The 26,687-nt window shown below is 38.8% G+C and overlaps 1 protein-coding gene across 1 annotated transcript in view; it reads right to left on the reverse strand.

Moving 5' to 3' along the window:
* Positions 1-26,687, reverse strand: part of GMDS (GDP-mannose 4,6-dehydratase) — a 404,838-nt gene that overhangs the window by 209,977 nt on the left and 168,174 nt on the right. Inside the window, exon 7 of the mRNA XM_027451691.3 lies at positions 13,874-14,001. Within this exon, the coding sequence (XP_027307492.1) occupies positions 13,874-14,001 (128 nt within the window). The remainder of the gene's footprint in view (positions 1-13,873; positions 14,002-26,687) is intronic.

The raw sequence follows: 26,687 nt of genomic DNA on the forward strand, positions 1-26,687 counted from the left end.
AGGCCTTTAATTAATCCTCAGTGAAAGCCAAGCTATGACATTTTGACTGGGCAGGCTCCAGTTCTGGACAGGTCTTGATTTATTGCGACTGAGTCTCAACCTACTTTGATTTATTTCAGCTTTGGGGAGGAGGGCAAGCACTGAACAGAAAAAGCACTGTTGGATGCAGAAACATGTGATGCATGTAAAGGACCTCCAGACTTCTGCGGCCCAAATGACAAACAGCTCAGACAATTTGCAATAAAAATAAAAAAGCCCAAGTGATGAAAAGATTTTGGTGGAAGAAATCACTTAAAGCAACAACCACCACTACCAAAAAAAGCAACAACAAATAATAAAAGGCTTAGTGGACTAGGATCAAACTATTTGGCAGAAAGTGCCAACGAAGGAAGCCCATGCCTTATCTCTAAGTAAACAATAAATCCCCGGACACTCATTAGTGTTAATCATGCCTCTCATCTGCATTCAGCTAAATACAGAGAGGCAGGACCAATGCTTTCCTGATGAGTTGCTTTCAATGAAAAGGATGTTCTGCTATTGTCTGCCAATCCGCCTCGGGTGGATGTCCTTTTGCAGGTCTCCCTCTCTAACCGTACCATGCACAGTATGCAATGTGCCAAGTCTTCTGTGTGCTGAGAACAAAGGCAACCAGAGCCAAACTGTTCATCTAAATAAAGCAACAAACATCATAACAACACAAGCTACTGAAAAACAAATCCAGTCTGCCCAAGTATAAAGGTTTAATGTTTCTATGGGCAAGCTTACTCTCTTACTCAGGCCCTCTTCACTTTCTTGTTTTGTTTTAATCCAAATTCTGTTGTACAGATGACTTGGCGAGCTTATTCTGAATACTACTGCAGATACTTCTGGTTAATAATCTTGTGTGCACAGGTAAATAAACTAAATCACTTAGAAACTCTAACGAAAACAAGTAACTTTATTGTTTTCCTTTAAGTATTTTTAATTACTAATTCAAATAGTCTGACTTCTCCCTCCCTTGCACTTGTTTTTTACCAACAGAAACTGTTTTTATTATTTTTCCTTCTAACTGCGTGAACTAGAGAATTTATGGCAAAAGAAAGGAAAGGGTGAGGTTTCAGCAACTGAAAAGCAAAACTCTTTTAGCCTAAACAAAGCCTGGCACTTTTTATTTGTTGACACCTGTAAGGCTATACTGCCTATTGGACTGCTAGCAAAAAGGATGTTTTTGTTAAAAACTTGGCACCCACACCTATTAAAATTTCAGTAACACCTCGGATGTTACCTCTGCAGTCCCCATGCGAAGCCAGGGGGGACAAATCTATGCACTCTTGTCATTCTCCACAACACAAGGTGAAAAAAATAGCATACAGGCTTGCTCTAAGGCACCTACATGTGCTATAGAGCAGAAGATGACACATAAGGAGGAAATATATATGTACATTATCTTTAAAAATATTAAAACATTAAAATGTCTGTGTGCTCATCTTTAAGTTTCACGGTGATATCTGGTAGAAATGTCTACTGTACTCGGTGAGATACACGTGCAAGTGAAAGCCATGGGCCAGCTGTGGCCTTTACCACCACATAGGTAAGCAGCAGGATCGAGATGGCCATCTGGCTGACCATTACTCATAGCTTCTGCTAATTGAGAAGCAATTACCTTGTGTTCTCAGCCTGATCCATGCCACATCAGCTAGTTTTATTATCGATAAAAAAAAGATGCCTTTGTTTTTTAACAGTGGTAGCTGGTAGGCCTGTTTTTGCTGGTGGGCTACACAGGGAACTTGTGTTCTTTGTCTTGTTCCCCTACTGGGTGAGTACCACAGAGAATGTCTGAGCTGGCTCTCCATGACCAACACAAAATCAGTAGTTTTGCAGAAATGCAGAATATTCCCGTGTTACTAAAGGACCTCCTGCAGAGCCAGTCCCTTTGAGCTTCAGAAGTCAAATTACTGTTAAAGGAAATTCTCAAGTCAAAGCATTCTGCTGAACACACCCTTCTCTCACATCTCATGACTTCTTAAGAAAATAAATTGTCAAAACAATGTAAATATTTGCTGTTTTTTGTGTGTTCTCATTGTGTGCCCCACTTTGGAGAATGTTGGCCTCCTTCCACAGGCAGAATCAAGCCCAATAGCAGGTGATGGTTCCCTCTTCCCCACGGGAGTATAAGAGCAGGTGACAAGACCGCAGTGCTTGCTTACCAACAGGGTCTTAAACCTTCTCCTGTATTTTCCCCTGAGACAAGTGTCAGCTATGCTCCTCCTGAGTGTAAATTTCCTTTGCTCTGCCAGCCAAGTGCTCCTTCTAGCTGCTGCAGAGCTGGTTCTGGGTGGGATTCCAGATGCAAGTTTTCATCCTGTGCTTGAACACTCCTGTTTACAGGCAGTTTTATTTTCCAGCTTTTATCTGCCTTCATGAAGTATAAAAGTTTGTGTTATTCTTCCCTCCAAGAAAGTGTAATAACACTGTAAGGTCCAGAAGTACTTTCTAATACTAACACAGCCAAAATTTGTAGTGACAACTTAGTGGACTATTTCAGTGAAACAGACTTTATATGAACCAGCATCCCAGTGAAAACCCCCATCTAGGCAAAAAGGATCACTTTAAGATACTACTAATAAAACTATCAACTTAGGTTGGAGTCAGCTGTTTTACAAGCAACTACAGAGCATAAACAACTATTCAAGACACTGTTAAAACAGTGTTTTCAGAATTTGGATTTTTTCCCCAGCTTGAAATATTTATGACACATTGTATTTAAATGATCTGACTGCTACAAATCAGTGCAACTAAATGCCTATCGTCAGTATGCAATTTCATTACACAATTTGTTTAGAAACCTCATATGAATAAATTCAACTGAGGTAACTGAGGCTTTTCTTTCCCCACCATATAGTGTATTTTAAAAGCAAATGACATGTGTGCGATTCTATTATTATTTAACACTATTTTCTGTAATCATTCCCAAAATGAATGTGGTAACAATGATTAATTTAATTTACTTTTGGTTGGACTTTTTACTCAGACTTGTTCTTCAGCCAGCTATGCTTTTACACATGTGCCTGTTGTTTTTACGCTGCCCTTCTTTAGATGTGACCTTATGAAAATCAGCAACAAAAAAGCTTTCTTTGAGGAAAGTATAATTTGCTTAATTACAAGGAGTGGGCAGTTGCGCACCAATTTCATCATTCTGTCATACTTGAGGCTGAAAACTGGCAGAGAACAGGCCAGGTGAAAACTCTTTATTGCGCTTCCTGTTTACACTGGTAACACATTACATGGAATTTTAATGTCTCCTGAGGTCACTTTTAGAGCCAAATACTGGCTGTCCCTATCACAGGTGTACCAAGTAACCCAGTGCGGTCACAGAGGCTCTTTCTCTTCTGCCAGCCTCCGCCTCCCCACGTATAAATGTGGGGATGCATGAAGTCAATCCCACTGAAGTCAATAATCATATTATTAGCGCAAGATTTCATTCCAGACCAATTCCAGCAGTCAGCTCGCAGAACACTCGGTCCTCAGGCTTGCCAGGAGGGCAGGGAAGGGACACACAACCCTACAATCCTCGTGAGACTCACGCCTGGTGAACCCGGCTCCCCCATGGCAAACCAACACTTCAAGGGTGTGCTCTCACCTTTTATCGCTGTCTGGATCCAACAGCCTGGTTTTGAAAATGTTTTCTTAGCACCCCCATTTGTAAAACTCCACTAAAATGCTATACATTGCATGAAGTATTTTGTTAAATGTGCTCATACCATCAAAACTTGCACAAACCTCTGACCAACAATGGTTTTTAATCGATACTCATCTAGTCTTGAATTGCTTTAGAAAGAAAAAAAGACTCTCCTGGAGATGAGACACCAGATAGGGCAGTGAGTCTGGGAAAGTGTCCCACAAGGCAAACCCCATGCTCCATGTTCGCATCCCAGGACGAGCGCAGGGCCAGGCCTGCCCCGTGGCAGACTTGTCCTTGCAAATCAGGGTGATTTCTGCTACCAGCATGACCGATTCAGAAGGCCCCTCTCCACCGTTATGGCACAGGAGTCACTGGAAAGGTTTACGAGGTATCATGGGCCAAAATAAAACATTACAAATGCATAGATGGAATGCACATGGATAGGAGCAGTGGCAATTTCCCAGCTGCGGTCCGAATTAAAACCCGACCTGCTCTCGGCAGCTGCCAGCAACCAGAGGATTATGCTGTTACAAGGCATGGTGCCCAGCACTTTTTGAGCCTCCCCTTGTTGGAAGACAGACCTGTCACACCTGCACGCACACTTGTCACATAATGACCACCCTCTCCCATGCCTCTTGCCAACAACCTGGGATTCACTTACAACCAGAGAGATGAACAGTTTTCAACTGGTAGCATTTTTAATATACAGCTGCCCTGGATATCAATAATGATACTGGCAATGAAATGAAAAGGGAACTTGCATATTTTTCCCTTGTCAATTTTTTCTCCATTAGCATGAGTATGATCTATTAAAAGCCTTATGCTTCTTGAATTTAAAACACCTCAGAGGAAGAGAGAAATTGCCACCAGATACTGAAAAGTAAGGTTTGTCTAGAAATAAGTGCAGCAAAATAAACTAATGGTGAGGTGGAAAATATGCCTGTATTACATAAGGAGAAAATACAGCATTAGCAACACAATGCATTACTTTTTCTTGCAAAATAACACACAGCACAGCACGATTATATGACTTTTAACAACTTTTCCTTATGTCAAAAGCAACATGCTTGGTATTACAGCATTAACGTTGCCTGGACAAACAGTGTAGAGTACATCTCACATATTAGAGGTTAAGGCAGAAGAATTAATGCTCTACTAATGCAATTGCCATGGCTTAACGAAATCTGTAAAGTGTGTATGGAAGAAAAAAAAAACACACATCTTTTGGTATTAAAAAAAAAATCAAACCCATTTGCAGATCAAGAAGAAACACCACAAAACTTGCACTAGAAAAATCAGCTTCTAAAAAGTACAAAGCTTGCTATTAAGAGGAAAGTTTGAGAGTGAATGTATCTTCCATAACAGTGCCCGTTCTTTTTATAGAAGAACTGCATGCATGTAAGTAATGTCAGTGGAGCAAGAAGTTTGTTCAATGCTCCCATTGCCAACCACTGGCACAGCAGTCTCTGACATGACACTTACATGTTTGTGATATGTTACTTATAGGTAACTAATTAGAGGTTCCCAATTGGAGGTCCTGGTTATTTGTAGTGTCAAATGATTGAATTTGCCCTGCCATTTAAGCACAAAGAAAAGATTGAGAAAAAAAGGAAAATGTGATAAGTGCATTCAACTCTACATAAAACAAACAAACAAACAAAAAACAAAAACAAACAAACAAAAAACAAACAGCATTTATCTACATTTATCCTTGCAGAAAGGGGTAACATTTCATACAGTTGATGGGCTTCCCCTGTAAATTTTGCTTCCTCAAATGCAGCACCACAGATCCTTTAATCCCACTGCATGGCAGACAATGCAGAAAACATATATCCAGCCCACCAGCTTCGGTATTGCTAAGGAACACCACCAATTTTGCTAAAAGCAATGAAATTGCGAGCAAGTTTGCTGGCCACAGGTGTTGTTCCTCTGGCAAGGGCAGCTGCTGGGCTCCACAGCACCAGTGAGCCTCCACGTGCAGGAAGGAGGAAGCACCGAGAGCACTTGAGGGAAGCACCAGCTGTTTTATACAGAGCTCTCCTGTAAGCTGCGGGCCCAGGACAACTTTGGGGATCACTGTCTACTTAATTCTCCTCTTCCAGGGCTGCAGGCAATCCATCCCAGCCACGCTGCTGAGCTGACTGGGGACAGGGAAAAAGAAAATGCTAAGGCTGCTCATCTGCTTTGCAAACGCGCCATTCTTCATATTCCCGAGGAAGCCAACAATTGGTTTTGTTGTAGAAATCGCATGGGTTTTCAGAGGAAGAGAGGAGTCACGCACATGACAGCAATAAGCTTTCTTCGCATGCTTAACCTGGTAACTAAGTTAGCCCTCCCCGGGGAAAGCCTAATGTCAGCCACAGAAGGCCAAGGGGAGCGTTCAGCTGCTCTATCTTTGGGCCATTAATGCTGGTCGTTAGGTCAAGGCTTCATCCGAAAACACCTACAGCTAAAACTCAAGCGTTTCTGCTAAAACTAAAAGTGGCATATTAAGTGCACCCTGTGGGTTTGGGGAATGTTTCCCAGTCAAACGACGACAAAAAAAAATAAAATCCTATTTTTTCCATACCTAGACAAGGAATGAGCAGTCACTCTGCTGATAATCAACCATCTTCTTAATAATATACAGAATATTAACAGCTAGAGCACAATAAAAGTGAGCCCTGACGTTTTAATTTATCCTCGGAAATATTGCTTCTTTCAGTAGAATGACCCGATGTTATTGGAGGGCTGAAATCTTTGGTTCTGGGAATGCACTGCCCACAATGTTTTACTGGCTTGATTTCAAATGAAAACAATTATAGTGTAGCGAGGATGTTACCACACAGACATAACACCATTAACTATTTTTGACTTCCAGTGTAAATTCAACCATTATGGGGTTTTAAAAATGTCCTCATTAAATTTTAATGATCTGTTTTAAGGGATTTTTTCCCCACTATTAAAATTAAAACCAACTACACTACATAGCTTTCTCAGTGTGGTGCATTACTCTAAGATTCAAATAAATCTGCAAATTGCAGATCAGTTAATAAAGAGAAACTATCTGGATTATTATAGGTGGGGCTGGTAGCAGTACCTGTTATTAACGTTGCCAAGCATTTCCCAGTAAAAGATGATGCTTTCAGTTCTTTAGAATGTTGCCAAATACCATCTGAATCAATTAAAAAAGTAAAGTTCAAAGGTAGACACACCTGGTTGCTTTTTTTTTTTTTTAAATAATTTTCCCCTCCCCACTCATGATAGGAGAAAGAGCAAAGAAAGAAAGGAAAAATCTCAGCTGAAGTGACTCAGCTGATTAAAGGATATGTTTCATTTGTATTAACTCCCCCATAAACCTCAATAATTTATTTTTCCATGAATTCAGGATTTCCTTGCTTTACAGCAAGCACTTGAAATTCTGCATGCAGAGGACTAGGGATGTTTATGTGAACATTTCCATGAAATTTGCCCCAAACTTGTCCAATTCATAAACCTCATGTAGATTAAAAAGGGGGAAAAAATACCCATGATTTACATATACTCAGGAGAGACTTGTGAGACTTTTGCTGCTAAAGTTTGTGAAAACACCAACTTCACACGAGCACGCTGCATTCAGTGATGGGGTAGTGGTTTCCCTCCAGGTGCAGCCACAACCTCAAGCAGGCTGCCTGGTATCCTCGCTCCCCAGCCCAGGCAATCCCACCTGCCTCGTGAGATTCACCTCTTTCCCACAGTCTCATCCACAGCTGCCCCAAGTGAAAACCACTACGAGACTGTCTGGAAGGTGGAACACCCCGTTTTTGAACTTTTTGTTTTCATCCCAATGTTATATTGCCACTGCTAATGAGTAAACACAATGACAATATATATACCGTATATTACATAGTCTCTCTGCCAGTCTCTGTACGTTTTTCTTCCAGTCCTGCCACAAAAATAGGAAATCTTGTTCTTCCACAGATTGCCAGCCATAGCAGAAAACTAAAATCATGGTAGCACAGCATGCATTTAAAGTTACCTCTGAAAAGTGCCTGAATTTGGTAGTCTAAGAGAAGAACATGCTGCAAAAGCACAATTTGTCAGGAGGACTACATCAGTTGTGTTACTTAAAGAGATGCTGCTCTCAAGCTAACAATGGCATAACAGGTCAGCCTCAAAAATATGACAACAATACATAATTTATCAATCTGGAAACCTTACACTTGAAAGAAGCCTTAGTCTAACCTTTCCATCACTCCAATTGAATTGTAAGACCACCACTGTAACAAGACCACTTAGAAAAACCACAGGGGTGGCCTTGATAATAATACACATATCATTGTTGAGGCACAGGAAACTAAACCAGATGGTTTTGCTGAAGAAAGCTCTTTTTTGGCTTTGTAAAGCCTAAAAACACTAATAGGTCAAACACAAAAGTGGTGAAAAAGAAAGTTAAAGGAAAATTTATGTAAATAAGAAAAAAAATCTTTTTACAGTTATATTCCCCTCACATAAAGAATGGCCGCAAGAAAGTAAAAAGGGGAAAATGGTGTTGGAGTTCTGAAACAGATCAGGATAGTTTTCTGAAAGGAAAAGGTCTAGCAGCAACACTTACAGTAGGCACTGCTGCTGGAAATCAACACCATATGACGTGCGTTAGACAGAACACCTACGTACTGTAATTAAAACCCTCTCCTCGTTTTTATTATTTAAATATGGAGACCATTCACGTCTACTGTAGTAAACTATGGTCTTTCTTGTTTAAGCTCCTATGAGCAATCATACCAAACTGAAAGAGAAAAATATCACATCCATGCACCTCTTAAAATACATGGATGGAAACGTTTCCACAAAATACGTTTGTGGAAATCGAAAATAATTTCCTTTAACAAGGAGATTTGAATTTGTCTGGTTCCAAAATCACCCATACGCAGAAACACACATTCACACAAATACATAAAAGTTGTGTGTGTGTGTAAAGCATGTTTGAATTTTCTCACTTATGCTGTAGTTATTTAGAATCACATTATTTTTACAGACATCAGTACTTCAGGAGGCTTATAACCAAAACCCATAAAGGACTTGTTTTGGTTTTGTTTTTCTGTAGAGCAGACATCCTCTACATAACTGAAATTAAGCTGATAGTGCGTTAGTCTGCTGGGAATTGCAACTATTTCCAAGTCAAGAAGTCAAATCTAAACTACATGTGTTGAAAGAAATGTATTATACGCTCTTTTGTTGTGCATCCTTAGTTACCAAAATATAAGCCTTTATTTGTCACCAAAAAGCAAAACTATCACTATCAGCTGTTCTAAAACATACTTTCTCTTCATAAGAGAGGCTTTGCCCATATTTGCAAAATCTGAAAGATGTTTGAGAGTTATATCTACATTTTGCTGGCATGGAATCATCATTTAAATATCAACTCTTTCTCTATTTGCATGGGACAATGGAGAAGAAATGTACACAGAGGAGAAGTTCACTATCAGCTAATCATTTGTGACAGTTCATTTTGTTACTGCTCAGCAATAGCCTTTGAGAAAATATTTCAAGTCTTGAGTTTGCCAACCGAGTTCATAACTAGACCCAGAGAACTAAAAGAGTGGCAGGAAAAAAACAAGCTGGGATAGTCATTGTCTCTGATACATACACCTCTAGAAAAGATGATGCTTCAGCAAGTATCTGTCAAGAATGTTATGAATGTTGAGTAGTTGTTCCAGACAAAGGAGCACAATCTATCAAGCTTTTCTACTAAATGTTCATACAAGCCCCACTCTCACAATTACTTCACCTAGATGGCAGTGATAAGATAATCAGTGCAGTGGATCGTCACATCAATCAGAGCAGACTGGATATCTTTTTAAGATCGATTTGGCTTAATAGAGCTATTAATTATCCCAGCTCAACCAAGCCGATGGAAAGAAAACATTCTCATTTTGACACACACAAAATACTCTTAACTACTTGGATGGCTCAAAAATCTTTATCCCTCATGCTCAGAAAAGTCCAGCACTGAAAAACAAAGGAGATTTTAAAATTATTTAAACTATTTAGAATTTTACTTTACTCTTATGCATAAACTTTTATCTTTAAACGTACTTACAAACATACAAGGAATTCCCTACAACAGAAATGGTAATGACTGCCTCCAAGGGTCGACCTCTGTGTATTAGAATAGTGAAGAACAATCATGAAAGAGCAACCAGTTGACGCAAATTGGCGATTTGAACACAGATGACATCACAGTGCAGATGATTAGATTTTACTGTCTCAATCTGAACATGCACAAAATGGCTTAAGCAGTAAAAATGACTGTGCAGTGTCTTGTGCATTTTGATCATAAATAAAAGTACCAACCAGCACCAGTACCAATAAAAAATATAAATAGGATAGAAAGGCTCTGTTTGAACATTTACTTAATGTTCTTGGTTGGACTGTACAGAAATAACCTACCACCTTACTTATGAACTATTCTCTGAATGATTTTTTTAGTGATTTAAATATAAATTAATGAAAGCTGATTGCCATGTATTTGGAATATCAAATGGTTCCCGACTTCACAATGAATTTAAGCCCATGCTTAATTTTAAGCATTTGAGTAAACCGCTAAGTAAATGAACTGGAGCCAATTATGAGCCAATTACGAGTCCTCTTTAATTACTGCTTGAAACAGTGCCAAATTTCTATTGAAGGAAAAGGAAAACATTTCTGATCTGTACCGATGCTTAAAGGCTATTAAAACTGTTACCTTTGCCTTCTTTTTAAAAATACTTCTGTGAAATACATATTGATAGATATACCTATAGTATTCATCAGTGCTACATCTATGACATCCTGCAATAATTAATAAGCATATACTATGCCAATATACTGGTGATTTGTTGGGATCAAAAACTAAAACCAGCTAAAACTGCAGTGGGACAGCAGTTCTCTTCATAGTATTTCTGCTCGCTGGAAAACGTGGAGGTGTGGGCACTGCAATGGCAGATGACAACCTGAGCATCATCAGATGACAAAATGAGGAGACTGGAGAAAAAAAGGCCTCACCTGTTGAACTCTAATGAAGATGGACATGCTCTTCTCCCAAAACCACTTACCAATGTAGCTATGTCCTATTTTTTGGCTATTCCCTTACAATCTTGCAAATAAATGCACCTACTGCTTCCCCAACAACAATATCTTAGGGTTGCAGTTGCAGATATACTTTCAGGACCGTAGCAATTACAGTACTTAGCATGTAGGAGATAAAACACAAACAATCAGTGATGGACTAAAGCACATTTTTTTAATGATCCAAGTTAAATGTTTGTGAGAACCTACACCTATATGAAAGACTCCTAGGTGAATATCTGTGGAAAAGAGTATGATGCCTTGTGTTTTGTAAATGCCATAGAAATGAGTCAGACTGTTAAGGCTTGATGCTGTACTAGCATTTGAAAATACCTAGCAGATGGTTTACTGGAACTTTCTGCAACAAATAAAAGGTATAAATTACCCTCACCAAACAAAACAGCACTCAGAAGATTCATATATCTTAAGTGCTGATACATTGTTTTTCCTCTTCCAATTCAGTGGCATTGATCATCATCTATAACACTACCCCATGGGACTTGTGCTGGATCACGTTTAAGTAAAAATGGAGAAAGGGGAAGTAAGAGGCAGCAGCAATTTTCTTCAGATATGTTAGCAGTTACTAACAGAATTTTAGGATAAAACCAATAAGCTGCCCAAATGTTCACTGTCTGCTCGGTTGTGTTTTGCTTTTTTCAAATGCTGAACGGAAACCTTTCTTGAGTGTTTTATAAAAAACACCATTTTTTATTCAGCAGCACAATGCCACTGTACCTGATTCTCAAGTTACTTAATATGGCAGTTTAAGTACCAGTTCATAAACCTAATCAAACCCAACGCTTCTCCCCTAATATGAACCTACTTTTAATTCTGAACTTCTGCTTCTGCTTTTTAATCACTGGACTTTCTCCACACCAATATATACAGGATATGATCTCTGCACGATGTTAATGAGAGTTTGGTCATCAGCTTTCATGGGATCAGGAACTGACCCATAATGTTTTATAAAACAACAAAAAGGAATGTATTTATGGTTTTATTATTATCCCAACTAAGAAAATATAGAGAAAGGAAAGACAGTATATGGTCCAGTCTATATGCACATGTGTTACTTGTATTAATATCAATGGGATTTAAAAATACATATGGAGAGGATAAGATATATCCCTATGTGTTCAGCCATATGCTTAAGGAAGCTCCCCAAATGCTTGTAAATACGATCATGCTTTCTAACATACTACGTATTTATTTGAACAACGTTAAATCTCTAAGCCCTACTTTCCAGCCCATTAAAGCCTCAAATAATTGTTTATTTCCAGTTTAAAGTTACTCTCTTTTTTAGCCATTAGAAAGATGTCTGTAAGCACATTTCCATGATATTTGGGGAATTAGAGAATTGATAATAACTCTCCCATTATCCGAAGGGGTATCTCTCTGGGAAGAGGAATACTCATGATGAACTATATTTTAGTGAGGAATTCTTTCCAGAAGGTTTTGGGACAGGCCCAAAACATGTTAACTGAAAGGTCTGGAATGCTACTTACACAACAAACATGTGTTCGCGTTGTAGACCTCGGACAACTACATTCCTTACGGAGGCCAAAGACTTTGAAAGCTAGCCATTTTTCTGGATAGACTTGTTCTTATTTTCTTTGTTTTTAAAGTTTTGGACACAAGACAAGGGTCTGACCCACTACGCACAAGAGTGTTATATTCTTAGTTTCCCATATGAAAGAGGTCACTAGGTTTCATCTCACGATTTATGATCCGGTGCAAGCCATCTTTAAATGCGATAGTTTGAGATAGATTATGGAATATCCTATGCATTTTAGAAAGCTATGATGATGTGGTTGCAACTGCTCATTTTGTTTGGCTCATCTGTAGCTTCCTTTCAGCTGAACCTTGGTAAATGACTTTGTGAGGACTCAGTTATAGTTTTATCAATTAAAAGATGATTGGGATGGTTTACTGGATTAACTACTTCAAATACTGTTGAATCCACAAATATAAAGCAATTTTCATGGAGATGTAGTCAGGACATTTGTGGTTCTCTTGGTACATATAGTACCAATATGTACCATCTTACATGTAAATGCAGTGCAGAAGCAAAAGCCAAGTTTACAGCCAGCTACTGAAACTCACCTTCTTAGCTTATTTGACATATTTCTTTTGAGGCAAAGGAAATATGGCTACTTAGTGTTTTTTTTTAATATCACACAGAACAAAAATTTATGTTGTGGTATCGCCATTTCATTTTCTTGCTGTTTCTTCGTGACCATAAACAAGTTTTGGAAATTCAGCTTTTACTTGACCTTTTAAATCTCAAATTATGATAAAACTCAGACTTTTCTTCCTTCTATAGTACTTCATACTTTGTAAAATAGAAAAACAAAACAAACAGTCATCGTCTTTTTAAACTACATCAATGAATGTTGAAGCCAGATCCGGTTTCCCAGCAAGGAATTATTAAAAGACAGAAATAGTCTAATGACCACAGGAAATCTTTAAGCACCAAAATGGGGACAAAAGTCTCCTGGGGAAAAGACAATATTTCCTACATGGTCATTCATGTCTCCTTGTAATACAATACAGGGGTATTGTCTGTTTGTCTGCTTAAGCAGATGCACAGAATAAAATTAGAAACAACTCCTGACTACAAAAACATTTCAAATGCTAGATGCAGGTATGCAGGTACATGCATGGCAATACTGACATCACTAGTATGCCATGATATTTTAAAAAAAAATCATAACGAGCTAGACCTTTGATCATTAATATAAACACCATTCTTGCCACATTATAATAAAAGGCCACCAACCTCCTGCAGGATCTTTGACTTCAGGTCATATTGCATCTTGCTGCAATCTTAATATTGGTTATACAAATTGTCAAAACAATAAGAGAAATACTCTAAAATAGATACAGTTTATAGTCAGTCCCCTCCCCTAAGGAATTCAGTACGGGAATGTAAACCCAAAGATTTATTTTTCTGTTCAGGTCATGCCTGGGGTAGACTGCTATGTAACTAAGCCCCCTAGACTGAAGTCAAGAGTTACACAAAGTTAACAGGCCTTTGTAGGCAAAAAAATCCTGAGATAGCCCTCCATGGATCATGAACTGAGGTAACAGCATTATCCCCACCACAAAGATGATTCAGAACAAGGCATGTGGCCCACAGCTTACCTCAACGTAGTCCCTGGCATGGCCCCAGTCTCTCTTAGCATCTAGATTACCCAGGCTGAAACAATCCAGCTGTCCAAGGTGAATCTTTGCCACCGATCGGCTAATTTTTCGAGTAACGAAGTTAGCTCCTGGAACAGGAATAAAAGATAGCATCAGCATAATTGCACTTTGAAAAACTGGCCACAAGAAACACCTTGTTGCTCTGCCCATCGCATTTTCTCTCAGTCTTCATTCATTCCCCTCATACTGCCTAGACCCATGCCATCATTTATCGTTTGAGTGGGCTAAGATGCTTCCAGTGCAAGTGTCACATTAGCTTCACTTTCACAGCAAACATCTTTCTTTGTGGGACTTCTAAGCATTCCTAATTTGCTGCCTCAGTGTTCAGTCCAGGCATAAAGCCAAAGAAAATCATTTGGAATGTCAGTTCTTAAACACAAAATGCAAAAGGTTACATAAAGAAGACAGACATCTTAGACCACCCTCATGTTTTTTTGTTGCCATTTCTTTTTTTTCCAATTTATTTTAAAGAATGCAATGCATACTTCTAAATATATTAGTTTATTAATTAAAAAGGTAAGTCTATCCAAAAAACTGTAACAGTTAATCATGCTCTACTTTTCCAGTTATTTGAGGTTCTTCATCCACTGATTTCAATGAGATTATGAAACTGTGATTTTACCTTTATCAAAGGCTGTATATTATTTTTATTATTATTTTAATAATATTTTTTTATTATTTTTTCATTCACTATATTTCACTGGAAGTTCGTGCACCCATTTCTGCTCCCTCTAGAGTTGTTTTAAATTGTACTTGCTTTTAGTTATTTTCATATCCTGAATTTTGGATTATGACTGCTCTTTTTCTAAAATATGGTCAACAGTTTCCTCAAAAGCAGAAGGATTTAAATTTAGACCATGAGTGCAGGCTAAACAAGCCCAATGGCATTTGCACACTAATGGGCCACAAAAATTAAAATTACATGCCTTTTTAATAGCTAAAAAATATGATTGAGTGGTGACAGATGATACCTCATCCAAATGGAAAGCAGAAAAGTTAGAGAAAATGACTGCACTTGTAAAATGATCTTAGCAAACTTAAAAAGTCCCAAGTAGTGCAGCTTGTGCATTCAATGCATGTGTATATTATTTTTTTCCTTACGGGAACTCTGCTCTTGAAATATGCATCTGAATGTTTTCTGTCAAAGAAATGCAAGCTGCTGCAAAATTACTAAATAATGTAAAGTGTGTGTTTCAGGCTCTAAGTTTTGCTTATAAGTATTTGCTTAAAAGTATTACAGTACATTTTTCATCATTTGACCCTGCTAAATGTAAAAAAAAAAAAAGTATACATGTCAACATCATATTCAATGAAGCAATTAATAAATTCAAAATTTATCACAGGATTAAGATACTATTTTAATTTTCTGTCAACTGCTGAACTAATTGGACTTCTGATAATTACGCATTTGGAATCAATCATTGTTTTGCGCTTGTCTTTTAAAGGATGAAAATAAAAAAAACATATTCCCTGAAAAAGTGTTTATATAAAAGGAAGTTTACAAAATAGAGTGATTTGCACAAGTTCATAAATAAAAATATTACTGGGAGTCTTTTTTAAATCAATGTTTCTCAATAATTGGACAAATGAGAGTCATCTGGAAGGATAAAAGCCCGACATTCTTTCTGGCTGCATTCTGCATACTCAGTAGGAGAAATATAATTATCCCAGAGATAAACCAGTGTAAACCACAGGACCAATACTACGATTCTGCTATTGAAATTCCTGAAAGAAAGTTCCCATGTTCCTGGCTGGACAAGCTTGCAGCAGGAGTGGAATTCTGGCTGAAGAGCAACCAGTGAAAGAATCTCTTTGGTTAGTCTGTCTGGCATTTCTCCAAAGATTTTTTCCTCATTTTTTTTTTTATGTTATCAAAGTGTTTTAAGGTCTTCATACAGATTATTACTAATTAATTTAAAATAGATTCAACCTATTACACAAACTGATTCACAGTAGCTCTGAAGTTTCTTAACCTTCTGCACTGAAATAATTTCAGTTATTATTAATATTAGTTAAACAATTGGAAAAGCTTTTTTTTTTTTTTTTTTTTTTAAGTATGTGGCTTGATGTTCCAGACTGCAACCAAGCAACAAGCAAACCTATCAGCTTTCAACGCTACATTCCCATTTGCAGCAAAAGCAGTGAGAGTTCTAATCATCATCTGCATTAAAGCAAGTTTTTTACTGTCAACCTCCACAAAATAATGAACATCAGCTTCCATTTTGGAGCAGTCACTTGCTGAACACAAAAAAAGAAGTATATTAGGTAATGTGTGAGGGAACTATGAAATCAACTTAACTTGAAATGTATAAAAGTAAAAATGATGCTGTGCAGGGAAAAAGAGCATGTGCAACAAATACTAAAAACTGCAGTCTTCTCACAGAGTCACTGATAAATGGAGAGAAACTATCCTTAAAGATCCTCTCCAAGCAAAATCAGGATATACCTCAAAATGCAGAATTTAAGACAGAGCATCAAGAGTGAAAAAATGAAAACCCTTATTTTCCAGAAACGTTCCAGTAAGGGTTCTTGGAAGTGCTTTAGCATTAAAGCTGTGGAAGAAAACTCTACTACTGTTCATTCTGAAACGTGATTTTTTCTTGCAACCAAGGACCGAATGGCACGTTTCAAAAAACATTTAAATTTTATGGTTCATAAATACAGTTTAAATACCGATTCTCTTCAAACACAGTATCTTAAAATATCCTATGACACTTCATGTTTGATCCCATGCCATTAAATGAACATCATGACTAGAACTTCAGCTGATGCCCACTGGAGGCATACAAAATAGTTAAGGCTGTGTCAGCATTTCCATTATAAAGCCCTCTCGTAGGGGTTTGCAATCAGGCTATAAAATCTTGCTTTGGCCTGAAACTTGGCAGACGTAATGTCTCTATCCTCGGGAATGACTATCAAAAGATCTGTGTGAATTTCTACAGATATCCTTATATAACTGAATACAAAGTACCTTTTGAGACACTGAAATGGTTATTTTCCTTCTCAGGAGGTATTGAAGATTTAATTCAAATGTTGAACCTACGTGAACATTTTCCTCCACACAATGGCAAGTTGGTACCACTTAGAGGATCAAGAGAGCTGCTGCTGTGTCAATCACTTTGTCCTTCAGTCTGATTTCCATCAGCTCTGGATGATATATCAGCTGTAACGTAGTTACAGCTGCGTAAGGCCTACATTCGTATGCTACTACCAGCATCACTTAGTGAGAAAACTAACTTCTGCTGGTGGTGAAGAGAGAGACCAGAGTCCCACGAAGAGAGAGATCAGAGTCCCACGTTTGTCCCCTGGCTTTGTACCACTTCCTCAGTTCAGAGAGGCTTTGTATTCACTGCTCACGCCTCGCAGGAATAAACTTTCACATCTCTATTAAACGCATGATGCATTTTGACTTGCTCAAATACTTCCTCAAAGTGTGTGAGGATGGCACTGCTCTGGGAATTTGCTACCCTACAGTAACCAAGACAAGAGTCATGCCTGCTCCCTCACTAGGGATAAGTTGCCTTGCACAGCTATCCTTGTTACCTAGGCAGAAAATATATCCAAACCACGATGGCCCAAATTGTGTTGTGTCACACTGCTACTGACAGCACTGGAATTACTGGAGTGCTGCGGCAGAGGTCTGGCCAGGCATGGCAAAGGTCTCTTTGGTATGTCCTCACATTTTGGCAGTTCCTCAGTTGAAGACTGCCTTACAAGATTTTACGTTTTAAAGAGGCCTTAAACATTAGTTTTCATGATATTAACAGCTTTTCAAGAACCTTGGGCATTAGCTTAGGTTTGTTTTCAAAACCCAAGCCCTCCCTCTGAGACCATTAGCATCCCAATAGGAAGCATAAGGTCTGATTTACAGACTCTGTTTATCCTAGGCATGATTCTAAGCAAGGATTCCTCATTAAGCAGACCTGATCTGTAAAACACATACCCTGTCAGCAAACCATTATAAGAACAATACTGCAATAAGAAGAAATAGCAGAGGTATAATGCAATAGCTTGGGCTCTCCAGCTCACGCCTGTCACCCACCTGGCTCAGGTTTGCTCATCCCTCTGAGATGGATGCTGATTACACCTGGCAAAGTCACAGTTTTGAAAGCTGGGCACACATTTAAAACCAATGCTTTAGGAAGCACAATCTCAGTGCACCTACAATCCCAAAGCTGGGTGCCCCAAGAGAAAAAAAAAATAAAAATCCACCTCCCTGCACAAGTACACCTCATTCCCTTTGTCAGCACTGGAATTTCACCTTTCCTGTATTTATCAGGGAACTGATGTTTTCCTCAAGATTCAGGGGTTTACAAGAAGCAGGCAAATGGATGAATCAGCCTGAAGAGCTGCTGTTACAGTAACTGTTGCTGTTTTGTTTGTTTCTCCAACAACCATAACTTTCCCAAAGCTTAATACAAAATTCAACAGATGACAAACTACTGTCTGTGAAAGACTGCTGTGTATAACACTGGTTATACCATGTGTAAGAAATATCCATAATTAATCCATGTCATGCAATAACAATCTAATAACATTTAATAGCAATATTTATCAGCTGAGATGCAGTACCAGAACAGTTTATCAAGTTTCCATAACATCTTTTTCTTCATTTTGCATAAAAATATTAAAGTTTTCTGCCTCTAAAGTGCTGGCACAAGAAAAAGGGGATTTTTTTTCCTCTCCCAGTTTCTACAGTTCTGGCATACACTCTAGTGGGAGCCCAACATGTTCAAACACATTGTGTACCTGGTGCTTCTACTAACCCAGAGGAACATATTTCTTTTAGCATATATGTTGTAAATGATACATTTAATGAGATCATTAAAATGTTTTGATTGCCTGAAAATCCACACTGCTCATAATTTCCATTCTATTAGAAGCTTTTCCATTTTTTTGTGGCAAGCTGAAATTAAAAAGCAAAGCAGCACCCAGTTTTTCTCAGAAAAGAAGTCCAGAGACTCCTTTAGTTTGTACTGATGAAAATCAGCACAAACTATTCTGTAATCAATGGAATTACGTTAATGTAAACCAGACGAAAAATCAAATTACAGATCTTTAAATTAACCTTCTAGTTTTGAGGTTTAAATGGAATTTTCAACTGTATCTTAATTGAAACAACTGATAGAGTAAAGCAGCTGCTTAGTAGATGTTAAACTAAAGCATTTGAATTATCAATCCACTCTCAATTTACAATAGCAAATTGTTCATCTCCCAACAAAAACTATACTAAGTTAAAAATCACTGTTTGGAAATAAAGGAAACATCACTGTTGATGGTGATTTTTTCCTTCCCAGCTAATATCCTACTAATTCTACACAGCAAACTTGGCTGCATTTGGATGAGTCTGCAATCAGATTTTTGCAAAATGAAATATATATGAAATGAGGGCAAAATGATTCATAAGCAACTCATTGTAAAGTCATGCACTGCATGGGAAACATCTTCCTGATCTGAGTGATAAATCATTTTATTTCCTGAAACATGAGATAGAGAACTTTAATCCCAACATTTTAATCCTGTATAGCATAGCAGGAAATATGCTTCATCATAACTCCTTCTCTATCCTTTAAAATTGTAATATCTTCTTATGATAGTGCATTTCTCAGATTTTTAATACATATATAAAAAGTAGCATATTTCACACATTTTCAGTATACATACCCCTAACTATTTTTCAATGGACACACGGGATCTCTAAATAAGGAAAAATAGTTACTGATAATAGGCTTGTTTTTACAAGTTATTCTTTATCTGTCCTTCTGGGAATAATCATGTAACAATAAAATTCACAGATCACATATTGAAAGGAACTGTACAATAACAAAATTGTTCCTCCTTATCAAGTGATTCTCATTTGGTATTACTTTAGTATGTGTGATTTCAAGAAAATGAAGTGGCACTCATCCTATTAAATTTGGGAACAAAGACATTCTTTAATATATTGATAGACATTTTTAACTTTCCAATGCCAAAAATAAAATGTGCTAATATAGGAAAGAGAGTTTGACCTTACTTCCTATTTGTACCATCCTTTTTCAATTGGAATTCCTTGCACAATGGCAGATGTCCTACCATTATCTAAAAAAATGGGAGACCGAGGCAGAAAGGTAAAGGTGTGCCTGGGCAGGAAGCATCAGCAGCAGGAGTGCAATACACAGGGAGGCCCTGCTCTTCCAACCCAAGAGCACACTCAGGACATTTGGACTGATGAGGGCAACAGGGGGTCATATGAACTTGGCATGGAGGCAACAGAAATTAATGGTTTTCATAATCAGAGGAGAAAATAAGAGTCATTTATCTTGTGAGGAAGGACAAAGTACAGAAACTGGGAGGGAACAAGAAGACTTTCCTTTTTCCCAGAGGGCAGAAAGATAGCTTGAAGCCTGCCTGGAGGGGACAACTAGCAAGCACTATAACAGAGGGGTATGGACGTGGGGCAAGAGATGTACCGATGGCCATGAAAGGATGAGAGTCAGGCATAACGTTTGGTCTCCCCACAGCAAAAGCTACATTCCTCAGTGATTTAGTACAGCCAACCGTCCATGCTGGGATCTGTCAGCAGAGCTTTAAAGTCTCCACAACTGTTTTGCATACAAACAGATATATGTTTCCACCTCTGCACAGAACAATGACAGGATGATTCCTATGACTTCACAGCAGTTTTCTGCAGTGACTATGAAAAAATGACATTTAATTAGCAGTCAATTTGCATGTGTAATGTGGCTAATGTGTAATCCAAAGCTATTGAATTTCACATTAAAAGTGACCTTATTCAGGGATTAAATACATGCATCAGATCTATCACATGGGCTTGTTAAAAGGATATGGTGACAAACCAGCAATAATAGCTGGGCACAGAAGTGTTATTTTAGTATATTTCCTCCATATAATTTTTCTTAAATTAAAATATTTTCCCCTCAGGAACTGTTCACTGAACAGGAAAAGGTGAGGCATCAAAGATTCTTATAAAGGAAAAACCAAACATTAATACTGAAAACAATATGTAAAAGTGTTATTTCTGTTCCCAAGTTTATGCTCCTAATGGCACTTACATAAACAGAGCAGCGTTCTGCTTACAGAAAACTTAACCTTTTGCTCCAAACTATTCACTTTGATTTCTTAATCACAGTTCATACACACTACATCTTAAAACAAAGGTAAGTGCATTTAGCCATTCTCATTTATTCACTCATTTAACATTTAACATCTTTTAAATTGTACAGCTAATATTTTTGAATTAACCCATTCCTTTAAGCTGTCTAAGAATTCGACAAGCCCTTGCATGTATGTGCTACGGGCATGCATGAGTGTGCTTGCCCATCAGCACGGTCTATTATGTTGTTTAGGCGTGTGTAAACAATTGGAGTTAACCAAATTCTTTGCTGATCTGGGGCTACAATAGCTAGAAATGGTTTCAACCAAAAGGAAAATCCAGCCTTTGTACAAAACAGGAATATCATACAGTCTAAGGCAGCTTGCACAAAAACCTGATTTTAACTTAGCTTGTTAAATAGCCAAAGTTCGGACATCTGTGCCCTCTAAATTTAACACCCCTTCTCTTCCTTTCTCTCTTTCCCCTCCTCCATGCTCCCAGCAACCAGTAGCACATCAAAAAAGGTGTTGTTCAATGGCTCAAGCTGCGACATTCAGCCTTTACCCTAGCACTCCCTTGAGAAGAAGCAGGCAAGGCTTTTAATCTTACCTGGTGACACATGACTGACTAATACGGTTTCTTGGACCTTCTGACCTTTGAGAGACTAAGTCTGGTTGGTCCCTCAGCCTCTCCAGGTGGCTGGGACATTAGCTTATGGTGGGTTACTATATAATCAAGGTTTTGCACAGGTCTTGTGTTTCTCTCTGTTCACCCACATTAGTGCCAGCTTTTAATGTGCAAATTTCCAAGTGTAAAATGTGTCGTTTCACCTCAAGTCAAGGATAAAAAATAAAAACTTTCATGTACTTCTACAAAAGATAAAAGAGATTGTAATAAGAGCTAGCTTTAAAACCAATCACAGTGTCATGTAACTTTGCTGAGTCAGTGCTTATGTATTTTTGTGGAGAGAGAAAAATGGGCTAGCTACAGACAAATAACTTATCTGAAGCTTTGCTTCCCACACAAACTAATACGCAGTCCTGGACGGGTTAGACAAACTTGAGATATTCCAAAATCTATGCACTCCCCTTTTGAGCTTTGTTGCTTAATTTTTTTTTTTTATTATTTTTTTTTCCCCTTAGGGCTTTCTTCTGAATAGCTTTGTGACAGGGGTAGTCCTCAAGGCACCCTGTAGAAAGCCCTTAATGCATTATTTGGTAAATATGTCTCAATTGTTGTAAACCACCCTTTGCTACAGGTGTCCTGGAGCAGCCAAGAGGGGGTCCTGAAACACTGTCAAACTGTATTGGCAGGGAGCTGTGAAGAGCCATGGGCAAAGAGCTCACCCAGAAGTAACAAGGGACTACGGAGAGCTGGAGGGGAGGAGAGAAAGAAATCTAAGCTCTGGCAAATACAGGAAATATTTTTTTTTTCCTAGCACTTGAACAGCACACGTAAAATACAAGGCACTACATTTCCTTCCATTTTCTGTGTTACGAATAATTGGACACTCAGCTAGGGTGCAGCAAGAAGTACATCTCTAACACCATCGATGATCCTAAGAATTCAATGCATAAATTGTGCTCGTCTGCAATTACCATTACAAGGATGAGTTGTTGTTCCAGCTACAGATTCCCCTTCAGACTCACAACAGATGTGTTACCAGGAATGCCGGAATGACTCTCAGTGCTTTCAGCTCACCCTGCCTGCCCCAGCTGCCCCGTTTCCCTCAGCTCTGCTTCTGCACAGGGTCAAGTGGTGTGCTGAGAACACCAGAGCAGGACAGCGCTGGAAGAGATGATCTTGGACAAAACCAAAGCAACACTCCTCAAAAGCAAGATTTTAACAATGAACCTGCTTGAAATGCACTTCAAAGTAGTTGTGCAGAGAAAACACCTATAGCTTAAAGTAACCCCAAAACCTATCAGGGTAAGAAGAGAGTGGGAAGGAAGTGCAGAGACAAGTTGACGAGATATCAGGAAGAGTGAAAGCCAACAAAACAGCATGGTCTTTCTGCTCCTGAAAAACCTGGACATGTTTGGCCAAGCTGCATTGACCTCCTGCATTCAGAGAGCCAATGAAAACGTCATTTCACCTAGCTGCAGCTGCTGCCAGTTGCCTAAACTTACCATAAAAAGTTTTGTCCTTATTTCAGAGCAGGCCACGATCACTCTCAGGGGACCGTGGAGTTAAGCAAGGGCTCACAGCTTCCACATCCAAAACCTGAATGGAAAACGTGACCAGGCAGAAGGGCAGCTCTCCCACATGAGAAGATATGTCAGGAGGTTGCATAAAAGCCATTGTTGCAAGCAAACCCCCACTCTGGGACAAATCCCAGGAATAAAGTTAATTTTTATTTTAATTGAAAAAGACACTGAGGTGAATATGTAAGACACCTTTTAACTGAGAAAGCTAGTTGAATGTAGGAAAACAGTACCATTAGAGCGGCTGTTTAAAATGTACGTGCATTTCAATGAATATTCTCTTTTTCTGAATTGAATCCCACTCTTGCACATTCTTTCCATGCAGGAATAATGTATTTTTAGTGTAATTAATTCTTAAATTAAAGATAAATATGCAGCTATATACATAGAGAACCCAGTTTTCTACTAAGAGGAAGTAAATTCAGGAGATGCACTTCTGCTAAGTGCAATTTCACTGAGATTAGATTACTGAAGTTTAGAAGCAGGAACCCAAACTTAAATATTCCACCATTAACACATCCAATTACCACGATAATTTTGCATAAGAAACCAGAAAACAGAGCAGAATCAGCTGTACAAAACATTTGGAAAGTAATTAAATAAGAAGAGTGTCTAAACAAAATGTCCATTTTCCAAAGTTGAACTTTTTATGCTCACTGCTCTTTTAATACCAGTATTTTTAAGAACACGTCTTCCTTTGTGGACTCCTGAAATTCATTGTTATCCTGTTTTTGTGATATTTCCCATTTAAGTTAGTTTACACTTCCTCTAGGAACAGAAGAGGCAGTCAGATCACCTGCTGTTCTGAGATGCCTACAATACTTAAGCACAATGGGGTGAAACCAGGACAGAAAGTTAGCCCAGTTCTGAATTTCCTGGCTTTGTATTTTTAGTGGGACCTTTCACATAATTTTAGCATCCCCATAGGTAGCTGTGCATGCTCTCTGAAACGCTCACATGCACATACAAACACTCTGTGCATGTTCAGGAAGAAAGCCGTAAATTCTAGCACTAAATATTCTAGCACTATGTGCGTCAGTGTTCTTTTTGAATGCACCGTAATACAGTTTCACAAAATAACTCTGAATTAATTATATATTGTATTTTTTTTTTTCCTAATAAGATTGTGCCCTGTTCACGTGCAGGATTTGCTCTGGGAGCAGAAACTGCTGTCTTGTGAGGAATGAAGCAGGAGTCCTACGGAGTCTGAAGCTCAGCAAAGTAAAGAACTGCAGAAAAAGTAGTTATGGATTCACAGCTCTATCTATTAATGCTGCTATGGAAAAATGATTTATACCTTAGTTTCTGAATGGGTGCTCAGCACTTCACTGCATACTCATTTAATCGCTGCATCAGACTCCTCTGTGGACTTGGTTACCAAGCACTCAGTTTTATTCTTAACAACAACCAAAAAATAAATGCAGACACTAATCTTTTCTTCTTTTCTGCAAATAACAGCCTTATCAGACCCCACAGGTACAAGTTTGAATTAAGTTTGTGGAAACACCCTTTTTTCACTCATTACACAATTTTTGAGCTAAGCAAGCTTGGAATATTCCCTTCTCCCAATTCATAGTCCTCAGGATGTGTTCATATTTACCTCATTGCTTATGCTCACACAAATGGCTTTGGATGGTGAAAAAAACTAACTTATGTGGTCACAGAAACAGCCTTCTTAAATTTCCAGCTGCAGTCTAGAACCCAGTTTCAAAACTATACAAAAATGAATTTTAAAACAGTTCCCAAGTGTACACAGAGAAGTTTGTCTCTCAAAGGACAGTTTATAGAGGGCCTCGAGGAGCAGGGAGGGAAATTGCTGAAATTTAACCCTGAACCCCACGTGAACCCAGGGATCGGGACTGCATATTTTCCACTGTCCTGCCATCTGCTGCTTCACTGCACATGGTAATCTTTGGCAACCCCACTGAGAGCTGCCTGGGCTATGGCTCTGTTCAGACAGGGTGTAGAAAGAAAAGACACTGAGAATGTCATGGCTGGCTGACCAGACTACTGAGATCAGAGAGATTATGCCTCATTTGCTCACCAAGCCCTGCCAAAAGCAACACCATTTAACTGCAGGTACTCAAAACCCAACAGGCATGTTTAAAGGAATTCTGGGCTTAAAAAGAGGACCATTCATAACGTGCATTTGTTGGGGATACTGTAGCTACCACCTTTTGGCAATTATTCATGAAAGGTTTTTTTTAAAGAACGCTTACAATGCCCAGCATTTCAGGTAAAAGAGGTATATGGTAGAAAGTATCATATCTTACTTACAGGACAGATGGACCTGGAAGATGACTCAGGCTTAATAGCCCAGCAAACAGAGAGAAAACATAGCTGTTATTTTAAAACAGCTACAGTCTGTTTATCTCCAGGCTGTGAAATGCTGCACAGTATGGGAGTGTGAGGGTCTGGTACTTCTATGCATAACCCTCATATGTCATCTCATGACAAGGGACCTCCCTTGAGCCAGAGCCAAATCTACATTTGTTCCCCAGAGCACCCCCATATGCTCTGGATGAAGCAGGCAAAGAATCAGCTTTCAGAAACCGGCTTCCCCTGACCACATACTTCTGGACACAGGCCTCAACTCTCTCGGTGACAAAGTACCTAATGCTTACCCATGGAATTTACTGACTATTTCAAAATGATGACTGTAAAAGCTAGGGAATATTCAGTGTCTCAAGAGTAGTGTCTCAAAACTGCCAAGCAATAGTGTAGTGTCTCAAAACTGCCAAGGAATATTTCTAAAAGAGTCTTAGACCCGCAGGAAACTTACTGTAGGATACAGAATTCCTGTGGGAGGTAGAATCAAATAATGCTGACACCAACCGCATGTTATTAAGGTATCTTGCCCCATCCCCTCTGCTCCTGCCAGAAGCACTAGAAATGAAGATGTAATTATGTATGTGTCTACAACAACATCCCGCCCTATTTCTTCACTCGAATACTGATTTTGGAAATGGCAGTGCCTTCTCTCATCTCTGCTTGGGAAAACAGTCAAAAGCACTTCAGTAAGATAAGCTTCTCTCGGGGCTGCGGAGCTATGGTTGGCAGATGTCAGGGTTGACAAATGTTCTTCTAATTGCAAAGGGACACTACAAAATTGTCCTCTGACTTGGAATAGACAGCCGCTGTCACCCTTTCTTCTTCCCTGCTGCTCTACTGCCTCCACTCTGTCTGCCTCACAGGGAGATCGGAAAAGAGACAGAAAAAGCCACATAAGAGAGGAGGAACAGACATCTCTTTCCCAGCTCCAGCTGTGTTGGAGCCAACAGGCTCCGTTGTTTTGATGATTCCGGGACCTGTGAGTCTCATTTCATCCCTGCTTGACAGAAGTGCAAAGCCGAGGTGAGAACGGCTTGCAGACTTACCGGGGGAACTTCTCATCCTGAAGCCGTTCCCCTCCTAGAAACGGCCCTTTTCTCTCAGACCTGGAATCAAATAATCT

Source organism: Anas platyrhynchos, chromosome 2, assembly GCF_047663525.1.
Source record: "Anas platyrhynchos isolate ZD024472 breed Pekin duck chromosome 2, IASCAAS_PekinDuck_T2T, whole genome shotgun sequence".
In the NCBI taxonomy this organism is placed as follows: Eukaryota; Metazoa; Chordata; class Aves; order Anseriformes; family Anatidae; genus Anas; species Anas platyrhynchos.